Genomic DNA, 25907 nt, shown 5'->3' with positions numbered 1-25907 from the left:
GCAGGACGGAAGGACCTTTGGGGCCAAAGGTTTTCCTTGGGTGGGGAAGCTTTGGGGCTTTGCCTCCCCGCCTACAAATTCAGACTGGAGGTGAATCTTCTTCAGTCGGAGGCTCTGATGGTTTAAGCTTCTTTGTGTGTGGATGCTCCTCTCTTCCGAGGCTCCGTGGCGAGGGGAGCCTGAAGAGAAACTCGGGGTGAAACACCTGAGGCCCGGATCCGGTGGGAAAGTCAGGCCTGCACACTTAATTAGGATCCCTGCAAGGGGAGTTGCCTACGTGATGGATGGACTGCGTTCTTCAGCCTTGGGCTCACTTTCCCGTGTCAGAGCTGGGACCGAATTAGGAAAAATAAGAACTTCCCCAGCCACCGAGCTTTGTAGAAGGACCTTCCTGACGGCCTTCTCCTAACTAGCCCTTAGGACTACGAATTTGGGACAAATGGGGTGATCTTCCCTCTCTATCCCCCACCCTCCCGCAAGAAGTCGTAGAGTGTAGAGGTTTGAAATGCCAGTTGCATACTTTAAGACAGCACCAATTCCTGTTCTTTTGATTAGCAAGAATTTTCACAGGCGAAATGCCTTCCAGTTAAACATTTTCTAGTCCTAGTTAGTTTTTCCTCAATTTGAAAAGAATTAGTAACACTGCCAGTTGTCAGGCTGTATTGTCTGTGTGGGAAAACGGGTTTTGTTGTTTTTCCCCTGAAAGAATAAAGAGGATTGTACTGCTGGGAATGAGAGCCACATAAATCTCAAAACCGGAGCCAGTGATTTACAGACATCATATGTGAATGGTAAATGGTAAACATCTGTGATAAAACTTCCCCTGGTATCCACGGCCATTACTACCGTTATTTTATTGCCAGAAAAATCCATTTCTTATTCCATTTTAAGTACTCAGCCCTGTCCATAAAAAATGGCTTTTGTGCACAGGCTCTTGATGAGCACATTTTGCAGAAAACATTAGAAGGTAATGATTCTACTGTATGTTTTTGGAGAAAATAATGACTTAAGTTTAAACTAATATTTTGTTAATGTTTGGTTCATCTTTTGTGCACTTTATGAGAACTGAATATCAACAGTTAACCTACAACATCTAAGGAAAAAGCTAGCTATCTTGTAGTTGTTATATTAATTAGGCTTATATGTAAACAGATCCAAAGTAGACTTTCACAAAGTTCACAGTAACATTGACATACCCTGTGCATTGTGGGATGTTTAGCAGCATCCCTGGCTTCTATCCATTAGATGCCAGCAGGACCCCAGTCCCCACCCCCACCCAGTCGTGAGAATAAAAAAAGTGTCCAGATATTGCCAGTATGTTTCCTGGAGGGCACGAACCACTGGTCTTAAGAAAGCAGTACGATTTAATAACTGGAATAATTTACGCCAAACTTGTATTTATTCTCCACAAACCAGCTGCTCTCCTAGACTTCCTCCTTTTTTTAAAATGGATAAAAACTACAGAGATTGTTTCTTATACTAAAATTCTTATTTGTCATTCACATTCCATTTTCATTGCCACCAGTCCCAGCAGTATGCATCCCATTACTTCTCTTTTGGACTGTTGTCATGGCTTCTCATATGGTCTTGCAATTCATCTTATTTACTGGTACAAAAATCTGCCTAAAGCCTTCACACTACACCTCCAATTCTGAAAGTTGAAAGTGTTTTGCACTTACAAAAATTTCAAGTTGTGCAAAAGAATAATACCAAAAAAAGCAAATCTCCCCACACTCACCACTCTTGCTTTTTTCATTTAGCATTATCATATGAATGTGGAGATCTATGATCACACAACTTAGTGGCTTAAAATATTAACAGTTTTATTATTTGCTCATGATTCTCCTCCTGTCAGTACTCCCTCCCTCTCAGTACTCCTCCAGCCCCTCCCATTGTTGGCCCCTTTTCTTCATTATGTCCTTTCATCAAATCTTTGGGTGCGTAGTATGTTCCAGGCACTGTGCCAAATGCTAAAAATAGAGTTCTCCCCTTAGAGTTTACATAATTGGGTTTTTTACCCTTACCCACACACACCAAAACATTTTCCTAGACCCCACCTCACATTCTATCTATGCTCTCTCTATGTCACCCTTTCACAAGTCAGATTTATTCAAAGAATAAGCTCTACTTAGTTGCTCTATTTCCTCACTTAGCTCTCATTCTTCAACATTCTGTGCTGACTTTCGTACCTCACTACTCCACTTAAATAGCCCTTGCTACTCCACTACATCCAGCTATTTCCTTGCTGGAATTTCTTTAAATATTGTACAGGCCAAACTACATCAAAGTGTTGTTTGTTGCCTCTGGGCCACCAGTTTTGGTTTTATTAGTATGTCATACAAGGTGCTCTGTGGAACTGATCCTACCCATCTCTCTTGCTTGATCTCAACTTCTCAACATAGGCCCTATGCTCCAGGCATACCAAACGACTTGCAGTTTCTCCAAATACTCTTCTTATGTATTTTGTTCTCTCTGCCTGCAATGTTTTTCTCCCCGTCTTCCTAGTACACTTGTATTCAAGGTTCAGGTCAATTGTAAGCTCTCAAACTTTTTCCAGCAGGTACAGTTAGTGCTTTCTCCTTACATGCTCTCCTGGCATCGTGGATTACTTCTGTCATACTCTTACCATGTTTTATTGTAGCTTTGTGTTTACTTACTTTTTTTTTTTTTTCGGTAAAATAAAACATAACAAAATTTAACCATTTTAGCCATTTTTACAGTTCTGTGGCATTAAGTACAATCACATTATTCTGTAACCATCACCATCATTCACCTATAGAACTTCACCTTACCAAAATGAAACTTACTTTTTTGTCCTATTTAGTATTCCTAATCTGGGATTAATGGACAGGCTTCAAGAGTTCTGCAAGCCCCCAGACTATCTATAAAACTTAATGTATAGGTGGGGCATTTTTTTATGGGTAAAGTATCCAGAACTTTATTTAGATTCCCAAATAGGTTTGTTCCTTTCTGTGTGAGTCAGCATCCATTCAGGAAAACTGAAAGTAATCTGAGTATATAACATGGAGGGATTTAATGAGGCAATTGGTTACACTGGTGATACAAAAGCTAAGACAAGCTGCTTACGTGAGCCAGCTCAGAGAGTAGCAACAGCAGGAAACCACTCTGATAATCAGTAAGACAAGGAGAGATGAAACCCAGAGGCTGGTTTCACTGTGGAAGCTGGAAGGTAGACTTGTCTGGTGTGGAAGCAGTAGTAGAGGAGATTCTACCATGGCAAAGAGGAAATGGAGGAAAAAAACATGGCTGCTTCTAACTGCCCTCCAGTCTCCAGCTGGTGCTTCCCATTGATTGAACCCAACCAGAAGCTAGCTGACATGGAGCCCAGGAAATTGCCTGCAGGGGGTCAGGTTTCCTGTCCTACAGGGCAGAGCAGGGGAAACAGGAAGAGTAGATTTGAAGGCAAACAACCAGGACTGGCATACCTCCGAAAGTTGAAGAGCCACTGGTTCTATTCAGCTTTATATCACTAAGACATAGATATTTAATAAATATTTACAAAAGTGTAGCTGTGATCATGACCTTCCCCTTTGTACTGAATAATATCTGTCGTTTTTTTCAGATTCTGTTTATTCAGATTCTGTTATTTATTCATAATAATATGTCATTGCTGACATTTACAACATTTTACGGTCCTTACCCATTCTGTCTTTTCAGCTGTATTTCCAACTGTTCTCCATCATATACCTCGTGCTTCATCCAAACCACGTGCTTCATCCAAACCAGGCATGTTCTTCAAACATGCTCCATATATGCTTTCCATCCGCTTCGTTGGGATTCCCCTACTGTCCTTCAAGATTTGTCTCTTCCTTGAAACATTCATAGTATTCCCCAGTCTGTTAATACTTTCTCTAGCCCCTATGAAGTAAGTCCAATTGTCTTACCACCTTTCCTTGTATTACAGTTATTTGCATATATATTTTTTGGGTCCTTGTAGATTATAGCTTCTTTATAGAGAGATTTTCTTTGTTATTTGTGGATCTAGTAATATAGAGAACTGAAAGTGAAGTCTTCCCAAGAATTATTTACATTTTTTAAAGACCTTAAACTACTGATATTTGGGGGAAATTATTAGAATATGTGAAGGAAATATTTTCAGGTAGGGAGGTTTGCTGTCTCTTGCTTTCTTCATCAGGTGTATCTCTCTTTATCTTTCCCTCTCTATAAATAGGAAGAAGAGAGGGCAGACTGTTGGCATCCTAGGTCCTAAAATTCAAAAACCCTGGATATAGCTAGGATTTTGTCTTTCCTTCTCTTTTTCAATTATGTTTTCCCTTCAGTCTACTTTGTTACTCATTACTACCTCCACTGAAAAGCAGGCAGAAGATAATATTAAGAAAAAAGGACATTCAAATTACCTATTTGAACATTGTTCAGTAAGTTTACACAAAAGATGTAGTTATTTTGTTTTAAAGATTTTTTTTTAAGGAATAAAAAGGAGAAACAAATTAAACTAATTTTGATTGAAGAGCAACTATTTGTATTATTGTAATAAAAGATAATTGGCCCCTATTGTGTATTTCATTGTAACATTTTAGATTTAGAATAATTTGTACCTAAAATTTCCCCCATTATTCTGATTGAGAATTGGTTACAATCAGGTACTTAATGATGATAAATAAGCTTTTCATAGGCAAATAACTGGTTAACTGTAAGTGTAATAATAAGTGAGCATGAAAGCAGTCAACTGTTGCTTTACCACATTATTTTGGAACTTCCCAGACAAAAGTAAAGCAGAATACATCAAGTCTAATCCAAAATGGGAATTCTAGATAGCCCAAAGGTGGGCATTTTTTTTAAGAGCAGAAGAGATATATGAGATATTGCTATTTAAAGATGTATCATAACTTTTAAATACTGTTGTAGAAGCGATCTAGCCTTTTAACAAAGCCTTTTCTCAAATGTATACTATACAAAAGTATAATATCTTATGAGAAGCCAAAAACTGCCTGGTCTTCGGTGATTCCTTTTTTTTTTTTTTTTTGGCTGCGCTGCTAATTCCCTGACCCTCGGCAGTGAAAGCACGGAGTCCTAACCACTGGACCACCAGGGAATTACCACCATATTTTTCTAGAAAGGTTAACTGCGTATCACTGTATTCTGTCTTGGGCAGCGTTTCTCAACCTTTTTTTCATTATCATACCCTTAGGAAGTATTTTTAGACTTTTTTTTTTCCCTAATTGCCCCTTGCATGAGATTTTAATGTTACAAATATACTGTTTATATATTGTATGTATATCAGTGATTTATGCATAAAAAGAGTTATATTTTATTCATTCCCCTTCCTCCCCAGTACCAATTTTCACCCCCTTGGGGCTATGTCATTCTTTTTGAGAATACTTGGTCTAGAAAAAAGGAAATCTTCTTTAAGGAATTAGATTTCATACCACCAGCTGTTAGAAGTCCCAAGTGGTTATCAGTATATCTGGGGTGATTAGTACTTTCGAAACTTTCTACCATGAAAAGAAACAGTTTGGGGTCTTCAATTTAAATCTTGAAGCATGTAAAGAAAAAGCTCCCACTGCCCTGATTCCATGAATGACTCTAGTGATTTATAGACATTTAAAATTGTAACTTCATGAAATCCTAGTGGCAGCTGACTTATTTATTCCAAATAATGTAACTGTTAGAAAGCCAGTCATAAAAAATGATTTCTTTTCAGCTGGCTATAGTTTTATTGGGGTTTATATTGGGTTGTTTATTTGTGAAAAATGAAAAAACAAGGAGACTAGCAATCTGTCTTTGATCCACATTGAAGGTGATTTTATATTTTCAGTGAAGGGGATATTGAAGTGGTAGTATCTGAAATGAAAGGTTTCTTCTGATTTATAAATGCTTTCTCACACTCCAAACGACAATGTCTTTGGTTTTTTTTGTTTTGTTTTGTATGTTTGTTTCTCCCTGTAGCATTGATTAGCAAGAGGTTGGAAAACTGATTCATCAACTATGAGTACAAACTGGTGAATTGGTTCCCAAATCCCAGGTAGGGCATTCCCTAAAATGGGACGACAATTTCCTTGCCCTTTTCTTTTTATAATGCTCGTATATAATTTTGTAGGCCCTCTCAATTTTTTGACTTGAAGGGCCTGGTTAAAGATATCATTCCAGGTGAAGAGAGTAGACCTTTATAAGTTTAAAGTTGGGAAAGACCTTAGTAATAATTGCCTTAGTAGTTATTAACTATTATACCAACACCGAGGTAAATATACTACAAAGGGAATCTAGTATCCGGTAATACGATTTCGGTACATAGAGAATTCAAAAAAAGATTCTCTGAGGAAGTGATAATTACATAGACCTGAAGAATGAGTTGGAAGTAGCCAGGCTAAGAAAAGATAAGCTACCCAAGCAAAGGCAATAAAGTATACAGTAGCCTTGAAATAAGAGCATTCATGTATTGAAAACATGCTCAACATCACTAATTATTAAACAGAAATCAAAACTACAATGAAGTACCACCTCACACCAGTCAGAATGGCCATATTAAAAAGTCTACAGGGCTTCCCTGGTGGCACAGTGGTTGAGAATCTGCCTGCCAATGCAGGGGACATGGGTTCGAGCCCTGGTCTGGGAAGATCCCACATGCCGCGGAGCGACTAGGCCCGTGAGCCACAATTGCTGAGCCTGCGCGTCTGGAGCCTGTGCTCCGCAACAAGGGAGGCCGCGATAGTGAGAGGCCCGCGCACTGCGATGAAGAGTGGCCCCCACTTGCCACAACTAGAGAAAGCCCTCGCACAGAAACGAAGACCCAACACAGCCAGAAATAAATAAATAAATAAATAAATTTTTAAAAAGTATACAAATAACAAATGTTGGAGAGGGTGTGGAAAAAAGGGAACCCTCCTACACTGTTGGTGGGAATATAAGTTGGTGCAACCACTATGGAAAACAGTATGGAGGTTCCTCAACTAAAATTAAAGTTGCCATATGATCCAGCAGTCCCACTTCTGGGCATATAAACAGATAAACCGATAATTCAAAAAGATACATGCACCCATATGTTCACAGCAGCACTATTCACAATAGCCAAGACATGGAAACAACCTAAATGTCCATCAACAGATGACTGGTTAAAGATGTGGTACATGTATACAATGGAATACTACTCAGCCATAAGAAAGAATGAAATAATGCCGTTTGCAGCAACATGGATGGACTTGGAGATTATCATACTAAGTAAAGTAAGTCAAAAAGAGAAAGACAAGTACCACATGATATCACTTATATGTGGAATCTAAAATATGACACAAATGAACCTATTTACAAAACAGAAAAACTCTCAGACGTAGAGAACAGACATGTGGTTGCAGGGGGGAGGAGGGGATGGATTGGGAGATTGTTGGATAAACAACAAGGTGCTACCATACAGCACAGGGAACTATATTCAATATCCTGTGATAACCATGATGGAAAAGAATGTTTTAAATGTGTATGTATGCATGCGTGTGTGTGTGTGTGTGTGTGTGTGTGTGTGTGTGTGTGTGTGTGATTTATTTATTTATATATAACTGAATCACTTTGCTGTACAGCAGAAATTAACACAACACTGTAAATCAACTATATTTCAATTTTTTAAAAAAGCATTCATGTATTCGTGGAATTGAAAGACCAGTTTGGCTAGGAAAGACGGAATGACAAGACATAAGGCTAAAGAGGAGATTAGGATATAAAACAAGTAGAGCCTCATATGACATGTTAAGAATATAGGATTTTTTCTCATTGAGATATAATTCACATACCCCAAAGTGTAAATTTTAGTAGTTTTTAGTACATGTTGTGCTACCATCACCATTATCTTAATTCCAGAACATTTTATCACCCCAGAAAGAAACCCCATAGTCGTTAAAAGTCACTCCCAGTTTCTCCCTTTTCCCATCTTCTGGCAACTAGTAATCTACTTTCTGTCTATAGATTTGCCTATTCTGGACATTTCATGTAAATATGATTATACAGTATGTGGCCTTTTGTGTCTGACTTCTTGAATTTACCAGTGTTTTCAAGATTCATCAATGTTTCAACAAGTATAGATAGTTAATTCTTTCTTATGGCTGAATAATATTCTGTTGTATGGATATACCACATTTTGTTTGTCCATTGATGAACAGTAGGTTGTTTCCACTTTGGGTCTATTATTTAAAATGCTGCTGTGAACATTTGTGTACAAGTTTTGTTTGGGCATATGATTTCAGTTCTCTTAGATATATTCCTAGGAGTGGAATAGCTTGGTTGTATGGTAATTCTATGTTTACTGTTTTTGAGAACTTAACATATGGTTTTCAAAAGTGGCTGTACCATTTTATGTTCCCACCAGCAATATATGAGGTTTCCAATTTCTCCACCTTTTTGCCAATACTAACTACTGTCTGTCTTTTAATTCTAGGTATCCTAATGGGTATGAATTAGTATATCTCATTGTGCTTTTGCTTTTACATTTTCCTAATGACCAATGAAGTTGAGCCTCTTTTCATGTGCTTATTAGCAGTTTGTGTATCTTCTTTGGAGAAAGGTCTGTTCAGATCTTTTGTGCATTTTTTAATTGGGTTATTTGTCTTGTTGTTATTGTCTTGCAAGAGTTTTTTTTTTTTTTTTAATTTATTATTTATGGCTGTGTTGGGTCTTCGTTTCTGTGCGAGGGCTTTCTCTAGTTGTGGCAAGTGGGGGCCACTCTTCATCGCGGTGCGCGGGCCTCTCATTATCGTGGCCTCTCTTGTTGTGGAGCACAGGCTCCAGACGCGCAGGCTCAGTAATTGTGGCTCACGGGCCTAGTTGCTCCGCGGCATATGGGATCTTCCCAGACCAGGGCTCGAACCCGTGCCCCTGCATTGGCAGACAGATTCTCAACCACTGCGCCACCAGGGAAGCCCAAGAGTTTTTTAATATATTATGGATTCTGGTCCCTTATCAGATACATGATTTGCAAATATTTTCTTCCATTTTGTTGGTTGTCTTTTCACTTTCTTGATAGTATCTTTGGAAGTACAAAAGTTTTTAATTTTGATAAAGTTCAATTTATTTTTTTCTTTGGTTGCTTATTCTTTAGATGCCATATGTAAGAAACCATTGTCTAATCAAAGGTCAAAAAAATTTACACCTGTGATTTTTTTCTAAAAGTTATAATTTTAGCTCTTATATTTAGGTCTTTGATTCATTTTGAGTTACTTTTTGTATTTAGCATGAAGAAAGGGTCCAACTTCAGTTTTTTGCAGGTGGCTATCCAGTTGTCCCAGCACCAGTTGTGAAAAGACTATTCTTTCCCCCATTGAAGTGATGTGGTACTTTTCTAAAAAATCAATTGACCGTAAAAGCTTAGACTGTTAATTCTTTTCAACTGATCTACATGTCTATCCTTATGCCAGTACACAGTTATCTTGATTACTATAGCTTTGTAATATGTTTTGAAATAGGTAAATGTGAGTCCTCCAGTTTTTTTGTTTTTGAGATTGTTTTGCTACTCTGTGTCCCTTATATTTCCTTACAAATTTTAGGATCAGTTTATTAATTTCTGCAAAAAAGGCAGGTGGGATTTTGATAGGGATTGTGTTTTGTGTGTAGGTCAACTTTGGGAGTATTGATATTCTTCAGGTCCATGAACCCAAGATATCTTCCCATTTATTTAGTCTTATTTAACATCTTTCAATGTTTTCTAGTTCCTAGTGTAGTCTTATTTTGTTAAACTTATTTCTGAGTATTCTTTTTAATGCTATTTTAGATAGAATTGTTTTCTTAATTTCATTTTTGGATTGTTCATTGCAAGTGTATAGATATACAGTTGATTTCTGTATGTGCATCTTGTATCCCACAGCCTTGCTGAAGTCATTTAAAATTTTCAATATGTGACATCATCTCATCTGGAAACAGGACTGACTTTTGGTTTCATTGATTTTTCTCTATTTTTTAACTCTCTATTTCTTTCTTTTTTTCTCTCTCTAATATCCATTATTTCCTTCCCTCTGCTTCCTTTGGGTTTAGTTTGCTCTATTTCTAGTTTCTTAAAGTGCAAGGATAGGTTATGGATTTGAGATCTTTCATCTTTTTAATACAGGTATTTATAGCTATAAGTATACAAATAAGCAATACTTTAGCTGCATCCCATAAGTTTTGGTATGTTGTATTTTTGTTTGCATTTATCTTAAAATATTTTTTACTTATTTATACTTTGACCCTTTGATTATTTAGGAGAGTGTTTAATTTCCACATATTTGTGAATTTCCCATTGTTTCTGATTTCTCATCTCATTCCATACTCAGTATGATTTCAGTCTTTTTTCATTTATTGAAGACTGGGCAATTAGAAAAATTGAAATAACAAGCATCCAGATTGGAAAGGAAAGAGTCAAATATCTCTATTTTCAGATTAGTTGATGTCTTGCCCAGGCTAGAACTTTCAGTACAATGTTGCATAGAAGTGGCAAGAGCAGACATCTTTGTCTTGTCCTTGATCTTGTGGGGAAAGCTTTGAGTCTTTCACCATTGAATATGATGTTCACTTATCTTAATGTCCACTTTGTCTAATACTGGTGTAGCCTCTCCAGCTGTCATTAGGTTACTGCCTGGATGGTGTATCTTTTTCCATCCTTCTATTTTCAACTAATTTGTGTCTTTAATCTAAAGTATGTCTATTGTCAAGAACATATAGTTGGATCATATTTTTATTCATTCTGTGAGTCTCTGCCTTTTAATTAGGTGCTTAGTCCATTGCCATTAAATGTAATTACTGATTAGGTGTGGATTTTGTCTGCCATTTAATTATTTGTAGTCTATACATCTTTTTGTTGTTGTTGTTCTGCTATTCCTCTAGTACTGCCTTTTTTGTATTGAATAGATCCAGTTTAACATTCTAATTTCATTGTTGTTTCCTTTTTATTTTTTATGTTTAAGTTATTTTCTTCGTGATTGCTTAGAGATTACAGTTAACTTAAAACAATTCTATTTGGATTAATATCAATTAGTTTCAATAGTATATTAAAAATTTTGCACCTTTATAATTCCATTCCCTTTCCCCTTTTTCTTGCTGTTAAAATAATATAAATTACATCTTCATATATTGTATGCCCATCAAGACAAATTTATAATTGTTGCTGTATGCAGTTGTCTTTTTTTTTAACATTTTCCCCCTTTTTTTAAATTTATTTTTATTTTATTTTATAATTATTATTTTTTTTTTGGCCACATAGCGTGTGGGATCTTAGTTCCCCAACCAGGGATGGAACCCACGCCCCCTGCATTGGAAGCGCAGAGTCTTAACCAGTGGAGTGCCAGGGAAGTCCCTGCAGTTGTCTTTTAAAGCAGAGAGGAGAAAAAGGATTACAAACAAAAATCATTTATACTATTTTATTCTTGCCTGTGTAGTTACCTTTACCATTTTTCGTTAATTTTTTAGTGTGGATTTGACTTTCATTTTAGTCTGAAGGACTCCCTTTAATATTTCATATAGGGCAAGTCTGTTAGCAATGGATTATTTCAGTGTTTTTAATCTGGGACTATCTTAGTTTCTTAATTTTGAAGAAGTCATGATAGATAATAGAATTCTTGGTTTACTTTTTTCTGTCAGCACTTTTAATATGTCATCTCACTGCCTCTGGCCTTCATGGTTTCTAATGAGAACTCAGCTGTTAATCTTACAGAGGATTCCTTGTATGTTGTAAGCCATTTCTCTTTCCACTTTCAAGATTCTCTCTTTCGATAATTTATGATATGTCTAGCTATGGATCTCTTTGAGCTTATCCTACTTGTAGTTTTTTGAGTTTCCTGAATAAGTAGATTGATGATAGTTTCCTAAAATTTTGGGTGTTCTCAGCCATTATTTCTTCAAATATTCTTTCTACCCTTTTCTGTCTCTTAGTTCATTCTGGGACCCCCAGAACATATGCTTATGTTGGTACATTTGAAAAAGTTTCACAGGTCTCTGAGACTGTTGACGTTCATCATTCTTTTTTTGTTTCTGTTCCTCATACTGAATAATCTCATTTGATCTATGTTCAAGTGCACTGATTCTTTGATCTTTCTCCTCAAATCTGCTATTTATTGGCAAATTTTGTACTTCAGTTATTATGTTTTTTTTGTTTTCAACTCCAGAATTTCTACATGGTTTTTTTCTTTTAATTTCTTTCTCTTTTATTTCTTTTTGATAGATGTTCTCATAATTTTGTTTAGATATTTAGGCATAGTTTTCTTTAGTTCTCTGACCTTATTTTAAAAAGCTGAAAGTTTTAAGTCTAGTGCCTTGGCTTCCTTAGTGACAGTTTCTACTGACCACATATTTTCCCCTTGTTTATTAGCCATACTTTCTTGTTTTTCTGCATGTCTCATAATTTCTTTATTGAAAATTGAGAACTTTAAAAGTTTTCAATTGGTATAGTGGTAGAATGTGACAACTTTTGTAATCTGATTCACCTCCCTCCTTCATGTTTGTTATTGCTCTTTGTTGTTGTTTAGCAGGGGTTTTTTTTAACAATTAATCTCCTGAACTAATTATATAAAGTCTATATTCTTTGAGTTTATATTCTCTGATTGGACAATGATTTCCTTAAATGCTTGGAGTCAATAAATCTCCCACTGTTTGCTAAGGGGCTGTGTGTACAGTGGGGTATGCTTCAACATTTAGCTAAGCATTTGACAGCTTTGCCTTAGCCTTCACTTCCTGCTTGTCAGAGGCTTATGGTCAGCCAGAGGTGAGTGCTTAGGGCTTTGTCAGATCTTTTCTGAATACACATGCTACCCTACATTTGCACATGGCCTTCTAGTGTCCCAGGAGTATGTCAGAGCTTTTAAAATCTCCCTACAGACTTCTCATTCCCCAGCTTTTCTTTTTTGAGTTTGTTTGTTTGTTTAGCTTGTTGTTTGTCCCAACCATTATTTCTGTCATAGGCAGCTGTAGTGTTAACCAGTTTCTCCTGATTGATTTAACAAAAACACCTCCAAGGAGAAGGTTTACACAGGGTGAACTTTGATTCAATTCAAAGACAAGCCATGCAAGTGAGGTTTTACATGGAGTTGTCACACAAATCAAATAATGACAGTTTCTGGGAATGGGACTTGGGAAAGATTCCAGCTTCATCTGATCTGTCCGTTTTCTGCTGGGCTGCTGGTTTTCACTGCATTTGCAGGCTGTTGATTTTCAAGTATACCACTCAGTTGGAGAGATGAGCATGAGAATAGAGGAAGTTAAAATGCCACAGTGTTCATTGTCCTTACTGACATTCAGCCATTTTTCTTGATAAATGCTCACAGATTTTTTTCTCAAGACATTGATTATTTTCAGAGTTCTGTAAAAGTTTAATAACTTGTGCCAGTGTTCTCATTGCTTTTATAGAGGAGAGGACTTTTGGAGGTCCTTATTCTTCCATTCCTGCTGAAGCTGCTCAGGATTTAGAAGTTTAACCTGAGAGCTGTGGGAAGTGATGTGAACCCTTCAGCTTTCCACAAGGAAATAACTTAACCAGATTTGATTCACAAGTCAAGGCAGGTGTGATGCCTCGTAGATAAAGTATCTTACTCTGGAAGAATTTAAGTGCTTTTTTTCCCCAAAGCCACAATGCTTATTTTAACACAATAGAATAAGAACCTGGTCTCCTGATATCCTATCTAGTGTTCTTTTTCTGCTATACTACTGCTTATAGAGTTGGTTAGTTGAACCCCAGTGATGCTAAGAAATAAAAAAACAAGGATAGGATGCTAATCAAGACAGTGTTCATATATATGAAAGTACAAAGCACTGGTACATGATATTGTTTCATAAATGTCAGTTAGGTGTGAATGTTAAAGTTCTGGTTGAAATAGTTAATGCTTTGGTTCCCAAAGGGCAGAAATTAAAAAGCAAAGCAGTGCCTTTCTTACATTTCATACAAAGTAGGTCTTCTCTTCATTTTTTTTTTAAACCATTAGGCAAATAAGTGAAATATGCAGGTAAATTGCAATGTTGAGAGAGTGTAATTTTTTTCATAATCCAATAAGTTAATTTATACCATCTACTCACCTAGTTAATATGGAGGTTACGGAGTAGAACATTTATCACTTATTGGTTCTCTTGTTATTTATTGTTATTTTATTGTTTCTCCTGTAAGCATTACTGGGCAGTAATTGCACTTTATCAAACACCTTATTTTTCTGGGTTAGCTAGAGTTTCTGGGGTTTCGGTTTTTTCCAGTTTTATTGAGATGTAATTGATATGCATCACTGTATAAGTTTAAGGTGTACAGCATAATGGTTTGACATAAATATTGTGAAATGATTGCTGCAGTAAGTTCAGTTAGCCTCTATCATCTCCCATAAATACAATAAAAAGAGAATGCAAAAAAAAAAATTTTTTTTTCCTTGTGATGAGAACTCTTAGGATCGATTAAATCTCCTAACAATTTTCATATATATCATACAGCAGCGTTAAGTACAGTCACTTACTATATTGCAATGTACTTACAGTCCCTAGTATTTACAGTTGACCCTTAAACAACACAGATTTGAACTGTGCGGGTCCACTTACATGTGGATTTTTTTTTCAACAAACACATACTACAGTACTACACAATCCATAGTTGGTTGAATATGCGTATGTGCACCTCGGATTTGGAGGGCCAACTATAGTTATACATGGATTTTTCGACTGTGTGGAGGGTCGATGCCCTTAGCTCCAGCATTGTTCAAGGGTCAACTGTATTTATCTTGTAACTGGAAATTTGTACCTTCTGACCACCGTTTTCTGATTGCCCCTCCTTCCATCCCCTGCCTCTGGTAACCACAAATCTGGTCTCTTTTTCTGTGAGTTCAGTTGGGGTTTTTTGTTTTTGTTTTTTAAATTCCACATATGAGTGAGATCATATAGCATTTGTCTGTCTTGGCCTAAGTTATTCCACTTACCATAATACTCTCAAGTTCCATCCATGTTGTCCCAAATGCCAAGATTTCATTTTTTTTTATTAATGGCTGAATAATACTCTATTGTGTGTATATATATACCACAACTTATTTATCCATACATTCATCAGTGGACACTTAGGTTATTTCCATGCCTTGGCTATTGTAAATAATGCTGCTATGAACACAGGGGGCACAGATATCTTTTCAAGATAGTGGTTTTTCTTTCCTTTGGATATATTCCCAGAAGTGGAATTGCTGGATCATATGGTAGTTCTATTTTTAATTTTTTGAGGATCCTCCGTACTGTTTTCCATAGTGGCTGTATCAGTTTCCAATCTCACCAACAGTACACAAGGGTTCCCTGTTTTACACATCCTCTCCAGCATTTGTTTTCTGTTGTCTTTTTGGTGATGGCCATTCTAACAGGCATGAGATGATATCTCATTGTGATTTTGATTTGCATTTCCTAATGGCTAGTGATGTTGAGCATCGTTTCATGTACCTGTTGACCTTTTATGTATCTTCTTTGGAGAAATGTCTATTCAGGTCTTTTGCCACTTTTTAATTGGATAACTTGGTTTCTTGCTCTTGAAATTTATGAGTTCTTTATTTATTTGGGTTATTAACCCCTTATCAGATAGACATGAGGAAATATTTTTCCCATTCCATAGGTTGTTTTTTCATTTTGTTGATGGGTTTCTTTTGCTGTGCAGAAGCTGTTTAATTTGATATATTCCGACTTGTTTATTTTTTATTTTGTAACTTGTGCATTAGGTGTCAAATCCAGAAAATCATTGCCAAGACCCATGTCAAAGGGCTTTTTTCCTGTTTTCTTCTAGGAGTTTCTTGCTTTCATGTCTTATGTTTAAGTCTTTAATCCATTTCAAGTTAATTTTTGTGAGTGGTGTAAGATAAGGGTCTAGTTTCACTCTTTTACGTGTGAATATCCAATTTTTCTAGCACCATTTGTTGAAGAGATGGTTTTTTCTCCATTGAGTATTCTTGGCTCCCTTGTCAAATTTAGTTGACCGTTTATGCTGCGGATTTTTTCTAGGCTCTTAATTCTGTTCCACTGATCTATTTGTCTGTTTTTATGCCATTACCATACTGTTTTGTTTACTATGGCTTTATAGCATATTAGCTAGAGTTTTTCTTCTCAAACAGCTGTTTTATGAATTCTGCTTTGTACTGCAGCACAAACTGGTGTTTCAGGCAAGGCTGTAGAATCCCGTCATGTTCACCTGAAGTTACATTTATGATATGAAACTGCTGTAGTATTTTCAACAGCAGTTTTAATTGAAAGTTCAGAATTTACTGAAATTACTGAGTTACATTTTATTTTTCCTTTAGGTTACTTACAACAAGAGAACCTTACTTCTACCTGCCAGGCTTTTATTTTGGAAAGTTCAAATTTAAAAGAATATGCAGAACACTGTACAGATGAAGGTTTTATCCCAGCCTGCTTACTGGTGAGTGATTTGTTCTTTAAGGAAATATTTCATCATTGACCAACATAAGACACTATAAACATGGTCTTAAAAATCAGCTCATTAGCAAAATCAAAATGGGCAGAAATTTGATAGTTTGTATTTGTGCATGAGTGGAAAGACCTAAAGAAGGCCAGCTCTTCTTTTCATACATTTATGTCTAAGCTGGGAAGTGAATTCCAGCTTTGACTTTGAGAATCAGTTTCAAAATGACACCCTCATTTCTAATTAGTTTCACTACTGCTTGTTTTGGGGCTTACTTGTTTACTGCCTGTTATGGACTAAATATTTGTATCCCTCCAAAATTCATATATTGAAACCCCACCCATCAGTGTGATGGTATTTAGAGGTAAGGCCTTTGGAAAGTAAATAGATTTAGATTAGGTCATGAAGTTGGGACCCTCATGATGGGATTTAAAAAGTGAAAGAGAGAGAAATGTCCATGTGCACACACATCAAGAAGAGGGATGTCTACAAGCCAGGAAATAGGTCCTCACCAGGAACCAAATCATCTGCCAACTTGATCTTGGATTTCCCAGCCTGCAGAACAATGAGAAACAAGCCACCTGGTCTATGGCATTATATAGCAGTCCAATCTTTCCTATATTTGCTTTTCCTATAGTTGCTTCCTTCAGACAAATATAAAACAGATTTTTTGATATCTTGTTGTCACCTCTTTTTTAAATATCACTAGACCAGTAGAGCATTGTTTGGTATATAATGGGTATATGCTAGAACTACATTATTTGAAATGGTATGTTGTCATTTTATTTTAAACATGGGTCTTTAGATTCATTTAAACTGTCACAGACAACTTGATTATCTATGGAGGAAACCTAAAAAAACCTACAAAACTGCTGGAGTTTAGCAAGGTCACAGGATACAAAGTGTATGAAAGTCCATCATATTTCTTTATACCTACAATGAACCATTGGAAGTGGAATTAAAAAAAAAAAATACCATTTACAGTAGCACCCAACAAACAAACAAAAATAAAATACTTAGGTAATACATCTAACAAAATATGCATAAAATCTGTATGCTAAAATCTACATGAAAGAAATCAAAGACTTGAATAAAAAGAGAGATATACTGTGTTCATGGAATGAGCAACTCAATATTGTTAAGATGTCCATTCTCCAAATTTTGATCTATACATTTATTACAGTCAAAATCCCAACAAGTTTTTTGTTTGTTTTTGTTTTGAAATGGCCAGTTATTGACTATGTCTGATCTGCAAGGTACCATTTACATCCTTTTGTTGTTCACATAGTTTTTTCAAGAATAAACAAACAGAAACTACATCTAATCCATTCATTTAAGGGGGATGGCTAACAGTGTGACACAGAAAGCACTCTGTTTGCCTAAGGGAAATAGAGTAAGTCCCCTACATACGAACCTTCAAATTGCAAACTTTCAAAGATGCAAAATGCTACTACCCAGACATCACTGGATCGTTTTTTCAAGAGGATAGATGGAATTGAATCCAGCAAGGAACCAGAACCTGTGCCATCAACGTCAGGCGTGAGTGAAATTGCAGTTTGCCCTCCATCTCCTATTGCTGATGGTCCTTCAACTCTATCATCTCCCACCTCCTCTCCCTCCTCCAGTTAGTAACTCTTCTTGCCTGTTGACTCAATTCCAGACCCTGTATGCCAACTATTGTACTGTACTACTGTACTTTTCAAGGTACTGTACTGTAAGATTAAAAATGTTTTCTTTATCTTTTGTGTTTGTTTTTTATGTACTATTTGTGTGAAAAGTATTATAAACCTATTACAATATAGTACTATATAGCTGATTGTGTTAGTTGGGTACCTAGGCTAACTTTGTTGGACTTAACGAATGTGCTCTCAGAATGGGACTCATTCATATGTAAGGGACTTACTGTAATCAGCTTTCACTTTGATACCAATTAGGAAGTGATTTTCCTAATTTACTGAATATCTACCAGGCGCGTACTCAGCATCAGCAAACTGATGATAACATTTTACAAGAGTGATCCAGATCCACAACTCTTTTGACAGCAGGACCTAATTTGAACTGATATTTATAGCCCTTTTAAAAAATCCCACTCTGTAACTATTTATCCATTTAGTTGTAGAAATATTAATTTTAGATTGTGGGATGCTGCCCCAACCCCACAGGAGTTATTACATAATACACAGTTTATGTGCATGTATAATAGGCATTATCTCAAAATCTGAAAAAATCTGAAATTTAATACACATTTGGGAGTGATGCTGATAATAGGGGGGGCATTGCATTTGTGGGAGCAGGAGTTTATGGAGAATCTCTGTACCTTCCTCTCGATTTTCTTGTGAACATTAAACTGCTTTTAAAAATTAAATAAATAACACATATGATCCCAACAGTTTCAGAGATTTTGGATCTTCACTGCAAATGATTTGATACTCTTGGGCTCTTCATTTATTTAATGACAATAATTTTAAAGAATGAGAGTATTCAGAGAAAAATACTCAAAAAACTTTTTATTAGACTTTTTTTAATTCACAATATCATAAGTTGTAATCCAGAGTTAATTTATCCTGTCTGCCAAATACTTTATTATATTTGTAAAGCTACCAAAAACATTGTTCATTAATCCAAAGAAGTCCTAATCACATTCTTAACATTAACTTGCAGTCCAGTATCAGATTTGCTTGTGTTGAATTGGTTTATTGACAATAGCTGATTTTTGTTAAAGTAGCACCCACTTAAAAGATCATTGATCACTTGATCATTATGAAATGCCTTTCTTTGTCTTTGTTTTAAAGTCTGTTTTATCTGATACAAGCATTGCTACCCCAGCTTTCTTTTTGTTTCCATTTGCATGGAATATTTTTCCGTCTCTTCATTTTTACTCTTTGTGTGTCTTTAGATTTGAACAACTGAGTCTCTTGTAGACCGTACATAACTTCATACTAGCTTTATAGTGGGTGATCCACTACCTTTACTATGTGTTTGTCTCTACCAGTGAGATTTTTTTCTTTCATAATTTTCTTATTTCTAGTTTTGGCCTTTTCTTTTCCATTTAAAGACGTCCCTTTTTTTTTTTTAATTTTTTAATTTATTATTTATTTATTATTTTTATTTTTGGCTGTGTTGGGTCTTCGTTTCTGTGCGAGGGCTTTCTCCAGTTGCGGCAAGCGGGGGCCACTCTTCATCGCGGTGCGCGGGCCTCTCACCATCGCGGCCTCTCTTGTTGCGGAGCACAGGCTCCAGACGCGCAGGCTCAGTAGTTGTGGCTCACGGGCCCAGTTGCTCCGCGGCATGTGGGATCTTCCCAGACCAGGGCTCGAACCCGTGTCCCCTGCATTGGCAGGCAGATTCTCAACCACTGCGCCACCAGGGAAGCCCTAAAGACGTCCCTTTAAACATTACTTATAGGGTCAGTTTAGTGGTGATGAACTCCTTTGGCTTTGTTCATCTGGGAAACTCTGTCCTTCACTTCTGAATTATAATCTTGCCAGGTAGAGTATTCTTGGTTGTTCGGTTATTTTTTCCAGCACTTTCAATATGTTGTGCCAGTCGCTTCTGGCATGTGAAGTTTCTGCTGAAAAATCCTCTGATCATCTTATAGGGGTTCTCTTGTATGTAACTAGTTGTTTTTCACTTGCTGCTTTTAAGATTCTCTGTTTCTCTTTAACTTTTGACATTTAAATTATAATGTGTCTTGGTGTGGGTCTTTTTCGGTTCATTTTGTATGGGACTCTTTGCTTTCTGTATTTGGATGTCTTTTCCTTTGACAAGTTAGGGAAGTTTTCAGCCATTATTTCTTCAAATAGGTTTTCTATTTTCTCTCTCACTCTTCTCCTTCTGGAATCCCTATTATGGGAATGTTAGTGTGCATGACGTTGTCCAGAGATCCCTTAAACTATCCTCATTTTTTTTCAATCTTTTCTGTTTTAATTGGGTGATTTCTACTACCTTGTCTTCCAGATTGCTGATCCATTCTTCTTTATTCTCTAATCTGTTGATTGTCTGTAGTGTTACTTTCACTTCAGTTATTGTATTCTTCAGTTCTCATTGGTTCTTTTTTATATTTTCTCTTTGTTGAAGTTCTCACTTGAGTTCATCAATTCTTCTCCCAAGTTCAGTGAGCATCCTTATGATTATTACTTTAAACTCTTTAGCTGGTAAATTGCTAATCTCTGTTTTGTTTAGTTCTTTTTCTGAGGTTTTATCTTGTTTTGTTTGGAAGGTATTCCTTTGTCTCTTCATTTTGCCTAGCTCTCTGTATTTGTTTCTATGTATTATCCTGGTCTTGAAAGAGTGGCCTTATGTAGAAGGTGTCCGGTGGGCTCAGTGGTAGAATCCTCCTGTCACCAGAGCCAGGTGCTCCAGGGGTATCCACTGTGTGGGCTGTGTGCACCTTCCTGTTGTGGTTGGGCCACAGCTGCTGTGGGTGTGGTGGTGGGCAGGGCTGTCCTTCAAACTGGGGGTCTGAGGCCCAGCCACTACTGCTGCCAGCTTGCTGATGTGCAGTGCTGGCCTCTTGGAGTAGGAGCACAGGTACCACTTAAGTAGTGTTGTGGAAGAATAATCCAAACAGTTCTTAAAAAGGATATGTTCAAGGACTCACATTACTCGACCTTAAGACTTATTAACCAGCAATAGTAATCAGGATTGAGTGGCATTAGGAGATAGTTAGGCATAAGATCAGTGGAACAAATTAGAGTCCAAATGTGATTTTTTGACAAAAGCACAAAGGCAATTCACTAGAGAAAGGATAATCTTAACAACAAGTGGTGATGGAACAATTAGACATCCAGATTTTTAAAAAAAGAAGAAGAAGAAGAACCTTTACACATACTTCATACAAAAATTAACCAACAGTGGATAATAGATCAAAATGTAGAACATAGAACTATAAGACTTTCAGAAGAAAACATAGGAGAAACTGTGCAATCTTGGTTTTGGTAATGAATTTTTAGACATGAAGCCAAAAACACTGACTAAAAAATGAAAATTTGATAAATTCAACTTTATAAAAATTTAAAATTTTTGCTCTTTAAGAGACAATATTAAAAGAATGACAAGCTGTAAGCTAGGAGAAAATATTTGCAGCTCTGAAAAAAGGATTGTGCCCAGAATATATAGGAAGCTTTTTTTTTTTTAACTGAATTTTTTCTTTAGTGGGCAAGAGATCTGAAGACCTTTCCCCAAAGAAAATATAGGAATGGCAATAAGCATGTGAAAAAAATACTCCAAATTATTAGTCATTAGGAAAATGAAAATTAATATCCCAATCAGATACTGATACATACATATTAGAATGACTACTATAAAAAACAATTTTTAAAGTTTGTCAGATTCTTGGTGGCAAAGATGCAGAACAACAAAAACTCTTATTCATTGCTGATGACAATGCAAAATCATACAGCCGCTTTGCAAAACAGATTGGCAGTTGTTTATAAAGTTAAACAACTGGGCCGCACGTGACCCAGCATTCATACAACCAGATATTTACCCAAGTAAATTGAAAAACTTATATTCACACAAAAACTTACATGCTCATGTTTTTCTGTGGTGGTCAAAAACTGAAAATAACCAAGATGTCTTTCAGCAAGTGAATGAATAAGCAAACTGGTACATTCCTACTAGTAAGCAGTAAAAAGCAGCACTATTGATTCATATAATAACATGAATGAATCTTAAATTCTTCTGAATTCTTCTAAATTAGCAACTTTAACAAGTAAATTAATATATTATAGATAATGAGAGCGAGGTTTCTCACTCTGTGAGAAAGAAAGTACAAATAAGAATAAGAATGAGACCTGTAGTGTTAAATTATATAGTCAGAGATATCAGTATGAAGTTATGTTTATTTTAATATATGTACAGTTATATACAGAAATACAGATTTTTTTGTATATGTGGATTAGCATATCTGTGTGTTTGTGTAGCTCTGTGTGCTGTGGGGGCCTAGCTGCAGTAATACCCTAGTAACTACAAGCAAATCTACCACCCAAATTTTTACTTCTCATGGTTCTGGAGGCTGGAAAGACCAAGATCAAGTGCCCCTGTTTCAGTTCCTGGTGAAGGCTGTCTTCCTGGCTTATAAACGACCACCTTTTTGCTGTGACCTCACATGAATTTATGTGGACATAATTCATTGTATAGCATTCATTCAGCAATTGTTTTTTTAGCTACTAAAAATAAAGCAAGGTATAATGATCAAGTTAGTATTAGGTGTATCCCTTAACTTCTCAGACTTTAAATAACACAGAAGCTACTGTACCACAAGCAACTCTGTGTCACTAAAATGGACAACCTAGAAGAAATGGATGAATTCTTAGAAAGGTACAATCTCCCAAGACTGAACTAGGAGGAAATAGAAAATATGAACAGACCAGGGACTTCCGTAGTAGTGCAGTGGTTAAGAATCCACCTGCCAATGCAGGGGACACGGGTTTGAGCCCTGGTCTGGGAAGATCCCACATGCCGCAGAGCAACTAAGCCTGTGCAGCACAACTACTGAGCCTGCGCTCTAGAGCCCACGAGCCACAACTACTGAGCCCACGCACCACAACTACTGAAGCCCACACACCTTGAGCCCGTGCTCCACAACAAGAGAACCACCACAATGAGAAGCCCACAAACCGCAATGAAGAGTAGCCCCCACTCTCTGCAACTAGAGAAAGCCCGCACACAGCAACGAAGACCCAATGCAGCCAAAAATAAATAAATAAATTAATTTAAAAAAAAAAATGAACAGACCAATCACAAGTAATGAAATTGAAACTGACTAAAACACTCCCAACAAACAAAAGTCCAGGACAAGATGGCTTCACAGGTGAATTTTGTCAAACATTTAGGGAAGTGTTACCTATCCTTCTGAAACTATTCCAAAAAATTGCAGAGGAGGGAACATTCCCAAACTCATTCTGTGAGGCCACTATCACCCCAATACCAAAACCAAAGATACTACAAAAAAAAATTACAGGCCAGTATCACTGATGAACATAGACGCAAAAATTCTCAACAAAATACTAGCAAATCAAATCCAACAATACAGTAAAAGGGATCATACACCATGATCAAGTGAGATTTATCCCAGGGATGCAAGGATTTCCAGTATATACAAATCAATCAGTATGATACACCACATCAAAAAATTAAAGAATAAAAACCATATATCTCAATAGATGCAGAAACAGCTTTTAACAAAATTCAACACCAATTTATGATAAAAACTCTCCAGAAAGTGGGAATAGAGGGAGCCTACCTCAACATAATAAAGGCAGTATCTGACAAAACTACAGCTAACATCATACTCAGCGATGAAAAGCTGAAAGCATTTCCTCTAAGATCAGGAACAAAAACAAGGATGCCCACTCTTGCCACCTTTATTCAACATAGTTTTGGAAGCCCTACCCACAGCAGTCAGAGAAGAAAAAGAAGAGGAATCCAAATTGGAAAAGAAGAAATAAAACTGTCACTGTTTGCAGATGACGACACTATACATAGAAAATCCTAAAGATGCTACCAGGAAACTACTAAACTCATCAATGAATTCAGTAAAGTTGCAGGATACAAAACTAATACATAGAAATCTCTTGCATTCCTGTACACTAACAACAAAAGATCAGAAAGAGAAATTAAACAAACAATCCCATTTACCATCGCATCAAAAAAATAAAATACCTAGGCATAAACCTACCTAAGGAGGCAAAAGACCTGTACTCCAAAAACTATAAGATGCTGATGAAAATAAATCGAAGATGACATGAACAGATGGAAAGATATACCATGTTCTTGGATTGGAAGAATGAGTATTGTCAAAATGACTGTACTACCCAAGGCAATCTACAGATTCAGTTCAATCCCTATCAAATTACCAATGGCATTTTTCACAGAACTAGAACAAAAAATGTTTTAATTTGTATGGAGACACAAAAGACCCCAAATAGCCAAAGCAATCTTGAGAAAGAAAACGAGCTGGAGGAATCAGGCTCCCTGACTTTAAACTGTATTACAAAGCTAGAGTCATCAAAGCAGTATGGTACTGGCACAAATACAGAAATACAGATCAGTGGAACAGGATAGAAAGCCCAGAAATAAACCCACACATTTATGGTCTATTAATTTACGACAGAGGAGGCAAGATTATACAATGGAGGAAAGACAGTCTCTTCAATAAGTGGTGCTGGGAAAACTGGACAGCTACATGTAAAAGAATGAAATTAGAACACTCTCTAATACCATACAAAAAAATAAACTCAAAATGGATTAAAGACCTAAATGTAAGGCAGGATACTATAAAACTTCTAGAGGAAAACATAGGCAGAACACTCTTTGATATAAATTGCAACAATGTTATTTTGGATCCATTTCCTAGAGTTATGGAAATAAAAACAGTAATAGACAAATGGGACCTAGTTAAACTCAAAAGCTTTTGCACAGCAAAGAGAACCGTAAAGAAAATGAAAAGACAGTCCACAAAATGGGAGAAAATATTTGCAAATGATGCAACCGACAAGGGATTAATCTCCAAAATTTACAAACAGCTCATGCAGCTCAATATCAAAAGAATGAACGATGCAATCAAAACATGGGCAGAAGCCCTAAATAGACATTTCTCCAAAGAAGACATACAGATTGCTAAGAGGCACATGAAAAGATGCTCAACATCACTGATTATTAGAGAAATGCAAATCAAAACTACAATGAGATATCACTTCACACCAGTCAGAATGGCCATCGTCAGAAAGTCTACAAACAAATGCTGGAGAGAGTGTGAAGAAAAGGGAACCCTCCTACACTGTTGGTGGGAAGGTAAATTTGTACAGCCACTATGGAGAACAGTATGGAGGTTCCTTAAAAAACTAAAAACAGCTACCATATGATCCAGCAATCCCACTCCTGGACGTGTATCTGGAGGAAAACGTGGTTCAGAAGGATACATGCACCCCAATGTTCATTTCAACGCTTTTTACAATAGGCAAGGCATGGAAGCAACCTAAATGTCCATCAGCAGATGCTTGGATAAAGAAGATGTGGTACATATATACTATGGAATGTTAGCCATTAAAACGAATGAAATAATGCCATTTGCAGCAACATGGATGGACCTGGAGATTATCGTACTAAGTGAAGTAAGTCAGACGGAGAAAGACAAATATATCACTTACATGCGGAATCTTTTAAAAAATGATATAAATGAACTTTTTTACAAAACAGAAACAGACTCACAGAGAACGAACTTACGGTTACCAGGGTGGGGAGGGGAGGAGGAGGGATTGATTGGGAGTTTTGGATTGACATGTACACTCTGCTATATTTCAAATAGATAACCAACAGTGACCTACTATATAGCACAGGCGACTTTGCTCAATATTCTATAATAACCTACATGCGAAAAGAATTTGAAAAAGAATAGATACATGTATATGTATAACTGAAAAACTTTGCTGTACATCTGAAACTAACACAACATTGTTAATCAACTATACTCTAATATAAAATTAAAAATTTTTTTTAAATGACACAGAAGAATAAAATAGGAATCTGCTATGAAAGTTCAGGAGGGGGAAGGGAAGTA

At 36.5% G+C, this 25907-nt stretch overlaps 1 protein-coding gene across 4 annotated transcripts in view; it reads left to right on the top strand.

Moving 5' to 3' along the window:
- The window catches only part of NPAT (nuclear protein, coactivator of histone transcription), a 53331-nt gene that overhangs the window by 250 nt on the left and 27174 nt on the right, over positions 1-25907 (top strand). For 3 of the 4 annotated variants that reach the window (XM_082476846.1, XM_082476845.1, XM_082476844.1), the window contains exon 2: positions 16224-16342. In XM_082476846.1, the coding sequence (XP_082332972.1) occupies positions 16224-16342 (119 nt within the window). Of the gene's footprint in view, positions 1-16223; positions 16343-25907 lie in introns of those variants that run through there. The other variant, XM_082476847.1, reaches the window with a different exon arrangement.

This window comes from Balaenoptera physalus (genome assembly GCF_965194825.1).
Source record: "Balaenoptera physalus genome assembly, chromosome: 10".
Taxonomy (NCBI): Eukaryota; Metazoa; Chordata; class Mammalia; order Artiodactyla; family Balaenopteridae; genus Balaenoptera; species Balaenoptera physalus.
This window is presented reverse-complemented; position numbering and strand designations above follow the sequence as displayed.